The following is an 8,310-nucleotide window of genomic DNA, read 5'->3' as shown; positions in this document are numbered from 1 at the left end:
TGGTTCCTTGTCTTATTACAAATAAGGTACAAAATGCAAACATTATAATATTATGTATTTCTTAGTATATTGAATTACAAATTAAAATTAAGACAAATGTTATCAATAATCTCATAAAACTTTAATACAACGATAATAATGTTAAAATAATCTTAAAGCTAAAGTTATTAAATTCGATTATAAAGATTGATTACCATCCACCAATTTTAGTTCAGAAAACGATATTTTCGTCGAAAAAGAACATATTTAATCAATCAAATTTTATCGTGTACATACATTGAGATAATATTAATATGGAGCAGACACCACGAACAAAATCTGTGCGCCAAGCGCGGCGGCGCGGCGCGCGCGAATGACGGCTAGACAGTCATAGATTATGCGATGTCACTGACTCACCGCTATAGAGGCGACACTTTGTTTCATTCTGTCTATTTTATTGGGTGCCACTCCTTACATGCACGTTGACTTGAAATTTTCTTTGTACTTACTTAATATTTATTTTAGGTATAAACTGACTTTACTACGCGGGGCTAACAATATCTGGCATATAATATAGGATGATGTAAATAGTGACGTCATATGGAATAATTTAATTTTTTCGTGTTTTAGGTTCAGTCAGGGCTATGGGAAGTTTTATTCCTTACAAATTGAGCCTTTTTTAGAAAAAAAAAAATAATTTTTCCCTTTCTTCACGGCCCAGACATGGAAACCTTGAATAGAAAAAATATTAATTACTTATCTCTGAACTAGCGGTCCGCCCCGGCTTCGCCCGTGGCACAATATTTCGCAATAAAAAGTAGCCTATGTTCTTTCTCAGGGTCTTAAGATTGTCTGTGCCAAAGGAGAATGCCCATGAAAGTATGGACCACAGTACAGTGTTGCGTCAATGCCAGAGTGGTTTTGGAGGGTTCTTCGATATTCCAAAGATTTTTACCAATTGATTTTTGTGTGATAAAAACAGGGGTTTTCAAGATATTGAGAAAAATGGGAAATAACCTCAAAACTTAAATAACCCCTATTTAGTTAGGTTTATGTGTGATTTAGGTAACATTTTATCGTCCAAAGGTTATTTTTCGATTTACATATTTAATCTATGCGTAGAGCTTATGCTTTCAGACAAAGTCTATCTGTTCATCGGCTAGTGTAGGTAGGCACCAGAAATCTTCCGGGACGGATTTCAAGAAAACCTAAATATATACTTAAAAAATGCCAATTGAGTTTTTATTCGGTTTACATGTTGTTGTTGTTGTTGTTTGAATCATTTTTTCACTACATATTCGAAGAAAGAAACAAATAAGAAATAACTGGTTACCTACCAAGCTATGTCATAATAATATTTTTTTTTTATATATATACATATTTATATTATTTTACTTCACTATCTTTGTTAAAACAACCTATAGTGTATAAACAATACCCTATAGAGTGATTTTATGTTAATTGATTTTTTTTGTAATTCAATGAAAACAATAATCGATATTAATACATTTAGCTATTTACCATAGTAAATGTAATAAGTTACCGCTTGGTTACCGTGGTAACCGGTAATGGACACTAAATGTTATAATAACGGATCTAAACAATTACATGTCTTATTAGATTTTACAAAACATTCCCTGTTCAAAATATATTTTCCGATGGTAAGAAGGCCTCTAAATTGCCGAGATTTTTTTTAATAGTATTGTTGTCTTGATGCATGAGAAAAACCAGTACCAAAAATGGGCATTCTCCTTTCATCAAAATCGGTCCAGTAGTTTATGAGCCAATTACAAGCAAACAAACAAACAAAGTTTTCCTATTTATAATATTAGTGCAGATAAATAAATAATAATTCAATTATACGTTCAAGTCAGTAGCTTATACAATATCAATTAAAAACTTGATTAAAATCAATTAACAAAAAAAAATTGGTGATTGAGTAATTGATTTTCATATTTCATGATTTCACCTTTTTTCAATTAACAACCAGTCTATGCTTTTCTAAATATGTAAAATTATTATTTTATACTATAAAAATATACGCCAGCAAATATTACTAACAACACTTATTTCATGCCCAATGTCATATCTTAAATTTTTAATCTATGACAAAATGTCGCCCGCCAAAAATTTTGCTCTAACTAAGTTTTAAAAATTATTATCTAGTTACTTACTGATGAAAAGTTATTCCTTTGCACTTTTCCGTATTCTTTGTATTATTTGTGCAATATCGTAACACACACGTAGGCATATTTGATGCGTTTCACTTTAAAACAAATAAAAAATGAGCGTGACGTTCGCGCCAAAGAGCGAGCAAGCGACTGAGTGCAGTTACGCCACATGACGTATGTTGAGTGGAACATAAGTGATGTAGGCGGTATCGACTCCATATTAATATTATCTCAATGTGTACATACTATTTTATTATTGACTATACAAAAATATACTAACTAAATAACGCTAGAAGTATTTTATTTAACAATTTAAATATTAAAGGTTGCCACGTCGTTCTTGTTCTAATTCTATAGATTCAAATAGAGTTTTGAAGTTGCCAGCACCGAATCCCTGTAAAAAAGCAATAAATTATTACATATGCAGCTTTCACTTCATAGTATAAAACAAACTCACTTTCTCTGTCCCTATGTATGCTTAAACCCTTAAAACTACGTAACGGATTATGATGCGGTTTTTTTAATAGATAGAGTGATTCAAGAGGAAGGCTTTAGTATATAATTTATAGACAAAGCAGGCGAAGCCGCGGGCGGAAAACTAGTAAATATTAATAAGCACCATTTTTTTTTTCATTATACTTACATTGTGGTTCCTTCTCTGGATAACCTCTAAAAACAATGTGGGTCTGTCTTGAGTATTCTTCGTGAAGATTTGTAGCAAGTAACCATCATCGTCGTAATCAATGAGAATGTTCAAGCGTTCGAGCTCATCTATACTTTCTGCTACTTTAACTTTACTGTTTTGGAGACGTTCTCTGATAATCTTGTAGTAGACTGCGGGAATGGACAGGAATTCGACGCCTCTTGCGCGGAGATTGTCAATCTGTAAATTAAAATGTCGATTTGTCTCTTAGTTAGGTCTTGACTTAGGTACATAAAATCTTATTTATGGCGAATTGTGGAATCTATGGACCTCTTATCAATAGACGGATAATTTTGTTTGTGTGTATTGTGAATGTAAAATTGGGGTAACAAGTATAATTGTTTCAACGAAAAATCTTGTTCAATCTTTTTTTACTCGCCTGATCAAAGGCAAAGCTTAGAAGTAGGTACCTCGTAGAATATTTCTATCTCATCGATTATTTTCAATGATTATCAACTTGTTTAAAGCCGTACAGAAGAGTGAAGAAAAATTTATACGATAGAAGAAAAATATAGTGTGGGTACACACGTAAGAAGTGTGACCTTATTTTTCAAAAAATAATTTACTTTAAATATGCAACTTAACAGAAATACGTCAAATCACGCGTGGTAGAGATAAGAAAAAGATGGCGCGTAACGGAAAAATGTCACGCGTAACGAAAAAATGTTACACTAAATTTTTTTCCAACCCCGATAAAGAAGTTTCACTTCAAAAATTGTATGTTTTTGTAGTTAACATACCACAGTTATAATATCCTCAGTATTGATAGCGATGTGTTGTACCCCAGCACCACCATGGTACTCCACATACTCTTGAATTTGACTCTTCCTCTTGCCAACCGCCGGTTCATTGATTGGCATCTTGACTGTCTCTTCCCAATTGGCCATAACTACAGAACGAAGTGCGGAATATTCCGTGCAGATTTGTTTATCGTCCACTGACCAGAATCTTAAAGATTAATTAATATTGAATTACGACATAGCGTAAAAATAATGACATAAGCACAGAAAACGAGGGCTATTTTTATTTCGAACTAGCTGCGCTTCGCAGTTTCATATAATATGTATTATTGCTGTTTAAATATATCATAAGCTTAGAAACTAGTTTTATATTCCTATAGCGATGTTATAAATAACTTTTAAATACGAATAAATTACCTATGGAATTGTAGGCATCTCTCATACCAAGATGCAGCTGGCTCCATACCGTTATCTGGTTGATTGCCCACTACGTGGTCGATAAAATTAATCTGTACTTTTGGTCTGAAACAATTTTTAAATAATTATTGCTGTGCACTACTTTTGGATATGTGTAGCTTATCAGTCAGTTAATTTGGAAACAATGTAAAGGTGTTGGGCCATTATAATATAGGTAATAAGAATTAAGTATTAATTTCCTAAGGTTAGAAAGAATGACGTGCCTTTTGATAAGGATTCCAATACCTATCGTGCGCTATGCGTATTTCATGGATTACGAAAATAAGAGGAATACTCACAAGAATTTTTGTATGGGGTCCTTGTTAAGTGCTTGGTAGCCTGGTAGGAATGTTCCCTTATATTTCGATCTATCTATTAAGGTGTGAGTATTATCGCCGTACTGCAAACGTATAATATATTTTTTAAGTAATTAAGAATAAATAAACAGTATGCTATATTACCATGAACGACAGTTGATTATTATTTTTCGAAATTCTTATCTTCTATATCCAGTTAAAAGAGAAATGTGTTGTAAATTGAAACTTTGAATATAAATGACTGTCTTTTTGCCTATGCAAGTGAATTTTTACGTGCATTTGCATATAAAGTAAACTTTTATAATGTCGCGTTATGAATAGGAAATCAGAATAGCTAACCGTTTTCAATGTAGCCATTCTGACGACTCCATACTCGTCTTCCTCTTCCCACAAATCTTTGATGATAACAGCCCCTTGCCGGCGAGCATACTCCACAATATAGTCAAGGTTTTCCACCTCAAAAGCGACGTCCTTTACAAAGTCTCCGTGATAAGCAACTTCGTTTACAAACTCTGTTTCTTCTGGCTCATATTGCGCTTGGAACACGAATACGATCTGAATAAAAGGAAAGATTGGATTAGTTATAAATAAGCTGAATAGTTTGTTTTTTTGAACGCGCTGATATCGGCAACTACTGGACCGATCAAAAATTATTTCACCGTCGCGTTGCAGATAGCTTATGGCTTCTTAAATACTTAACAAAACATGAACAAAATTTGTAACTTGCCTAAAAATAGATGAAAATATAAAAATATTAATAAAAGTAAAGTAAGTACTTAACTAAGTACCTACCCAATATAATATTATCATCCATAAAAAATTTAATTAATTGATATGAGTATAATATGACACTTATCTTGCATTCAGATGCAAATTTTACACTGCAAGGTTCAACGCGTGTAATATTTTGTTTTTCATTTTTGAAATACCATTTTATAATTTAAAAAATACGTAAGTAGTTACTTACATACCTTGTTCAGTTTAACTGCGTGTGAAGTGATTTTCCGCGATCCTGTTTCAAGTCCTTGGTATCCTAAGGGTTCGAAACCAAATCGGGTAACGTAGTAACTAGCTGCCTGAAAAATAAAAGATTTATAGATATTTTAAATCCATTTATTATTACGTAACGCACAATCTTTGTAATCCTTTATAAGAAAATTGGCCGTTCGGAGGACTAGCACACTTGTAAGTAGTTTATACTGAGAAAAATTACAGAATGCAAATATCTTTTAAAGTAATGCATAAGAAATGCATTCAGTCAATCAGACATACACGCATTTCCTACTATGTGGAATATATGTACGCATTTACTACTCGTATGCATTTTACCCACGCATAAGAATACGCACCTTTTATTTTGTTTATAAAGAAATCGAATTTCGATCACTGGGCGACCTCTACCTAACATGATTTTGATGCTGTATTTTTTCTATAGAAGGAAGAGAAATTAAACTCCCATTGCTTACTTGCCAAGCAGTGATATCCAAATGCTTTCTTTATGTAGACGTAGGTACATACTTATTTATTATTTAATGTATAAATACACCGATACATTTTTTAAATTGCAAGACTTAAATTTCTTAAAACTCTTTTTATTCTTTTCTTCTCAATTTAGTCTTTTATCATCATTATCATCTGGTAATCATAGATTTTCTCGACTTTAATCGAAGCTGGTGTCACAATCAAAATAAATGTTAATTTAAATATTGCTACGCGTTGATACTTAGAGCTGTTTATAATAGAAACGACATTTAATCCGGTTCCAGGTTTTATTATCTCCAAATCAACATTCATGTACCTAATAAAATTTTATTCCCTTTTCAATATTTATAAATCACTATATAATAAAACAAAGTCGCTTTCTCTGTCCCTATATCCCTTTGTATGCTTAAATCTTTAAAACTACGCAACGGATTTTGATGCGGTTTTTTTTAATAGATAGAGTGATTCAAGAGGAAGGTTTTAGAAGGTACATAATTTATTAGGTTTTAGACAAAGTGGGCGAAGCCGCGGGCGGTAAGCTAGTTAATATTAAAGGAATCATACTAAATACAAGGTAAAAGGTAAGACGTTTGACAAATTTAGACAGGAGCTTCTACTAATGAAACTGAACAACTTTTGTTCTACAACTTTGCTGAATTCGTAGAAAAAAATTTGGACTTTGTATGGAAATCTGTCAGCTGATTAGCGATGTTTCCTTACAAAGTCCAATTTTTTTTTACGAATTCAGCAAAGTTGTAGAACAAAAGTTGTTCAGTTTCATGAGTAGAAGCTCCTGTCTAAATTTGTCAAACATCTTACCTTTCACCTTGTATATGTGTATATGCTAATGCTAAAAAAAATCTGCAGCTAAAAATTCTATACAAGAAGTAATTATCGAAAATACCAGAGAAGCAAAACTAGGAGAGAAATAATCTTACAAATTTTCTTACACGAGTATGGTCTTATGACTTATGAGCGGGTTACCTTATAATTAAAAAAAGATATCTCAAGATCGGCTGAACGGAATAGGATAATAAACAATAAGTTATAAGTACAACAATTATTGTTAAAACTATGTGCTGGAGGAAACAACTAGTTCTAATAAAATCCTTCGATTTTGATATACTGTTAGTAATTCAAATCTTACCTGTTTTGCATTGGATACCCAGAACGTAATATGGTGGAATGCAACGAATTTGCCATTTTCTGGTTTTCTCCCCTTGTCTGTGTAAGACGTCTGAAAGTTTAAAATTCACTTAACACTACTTAATTAACACTTAAGAAATATGTATATTTTGGCGTAAAGTTATCATTTTTACACCAAATCAATCAGTTGAATTATCAAGCATTGGCAGAACTAGTTACTATTTTTTCATCAATTTTTTTTTTTTTGTATAATTTCTTACGACTTCAAGCTATAAGTACTCATTTGAACAAAACAAGACAATTTGTAAAACTCATCACTGAAATTTTTAATAACTTGTTGAAAATGCGTGAAAATACCTAATAAGTGAAAAGATACATAATATTAATTCTGCATATTAATTATCATGTCCTAATTTTATTATGTCAGTTAAATTCCAACGCGATTAATAACTCGTTTATTGTATCAATATTGTATTTGTTTTATAACTATCACTTACCATTATTTTTGAGGGAAATTTCTTGAAAAAAGCGGGAAAAAGTGTCTCCGTGTAGCGTTAGAACAGTACTAAACTATTCGATGTGAGATTCTTATATCGTTACAGAAATCAGGTATTTATAAAGTCTAAGAATGGACGTTTTATAAACTAAACGTGTACGTAAAGTCTCGTTCACACAAACCAAAACGACATTTTACTGTATCTCTGTGCGAGTATTAAAACAATTATTAAAAAATATACATATATGTTTCTTCACTCTTCTGTAACTATATTTCACTTCTGGGAATTGTAAAACATCAAATGTGTACCTAATTGTGATAAAATAATTGCCTCATTGAAATTTAACACACCTGACACCACTGAAAAAGTATCGAACATTTTCCGATGAAGTCTATAGATTGAATTAAAATAAAATTTTATTTAATGAAAAAAGTATCGATTCCAATTAAACTCATGTAATTAATTTAAATTAATTATTTATTAATGTATGTTTACTGATGCCATATTACTTTACCAACAGCCGTTCACCTTGAATGTTTTTCTTTGACAAAATAAAATTATCTAGATTTTTTAGTACGCCTCGTGTACCTGTAGATACGTAGTTGACTGTAGTCTGTAAAGGTAAACGATCCGAGTATTTTAGGGCGCGGTTTGTGTCATTTTCATTGTTTGTAACTAGTAGAGTTGATAACATATTCCAGAATGATGACGCTCCACGGTCGAGTTGGTCGAGAACATTTCGACTTACGTTATCGACTTTGTCAGCAACTCATCAATAAGTTAGTTCAACAAAAGCTTTTCAAGAAAAGCAAGCAAGCA

General features: G+C 31.9%; 1 protein-coding gene across 1 annotated transcript; it reads right to left on the bottom strand.

Annotated features, from left to right (window-relative positions):
* Positions 1-2,392: 2,392 nt before the first annotated feature.
* LOC123696011 (4-hydroxyphenylpyruvate dioxygenase-like) lies at positions 2,393-7,639 on the bottom strand. Its single transcript, XM_045641989.1, has 9 exons — positions 7,492-7,639; positions 6,996-7,085; positions 5,338-5,442; positions 4,706-4,921; positions 4,349-4,449; positions 4,011-4,115; positions 3,594-3,801; positions 2,794-3,033; positions 2,393-2,544 (listed from the first exon to the last, which is right to left on the bottom strand). Exons 1-9 carry the CDS (start codon positions 7,492-7,494, stop codon positions 2,470-2,472), a joined length of 1,143 nt encoding a protein of 380 aa, XP_045497945.1. The 5' UTR covers positions 7,495-7,639; the 3' UTR covers positions 2,393-2,469.
* Between the last annotated feature and the right edge of the window lie 671 nt (positions 7,640-8,310).

Source organism: Colias croceus, chromosome 12 (genome assembly GCF_905220415.1).
Source record: "Colias croceus chromosome 12, ilColCroc2.1".
Classification (NCBI taxonomy): Eukaryota; Metazoa; Arthropoda; class Insecta; order Lepidoptera; family Pieridae; genus Colias; species Colias croceus.
Note: the sequence above shows the minus strand (reverse complement) of the source record. Positions and strands in the feature narration are given on the sequence as shown.

Excerpts from the sequence above, each read along its gene's own strand:
- LOC123696011 (XM_045641989.1), bottom strand. Across the intron at positions 5,443-6,995 it reads GGGTATCCAATGCAAAACAG|GCAGCTAGTTACTACGTTAC; the intron begins GTAAGATTTGAA and ends TTTATTTTTCAG. Across the intron at positions 3,034-3,593 it reads CTGAGGATATTATAACTGTG|ATTGACAATCTCCGCGCAAG; the intron begins GTATGTTAACTA and ends TTTAATTTACAG.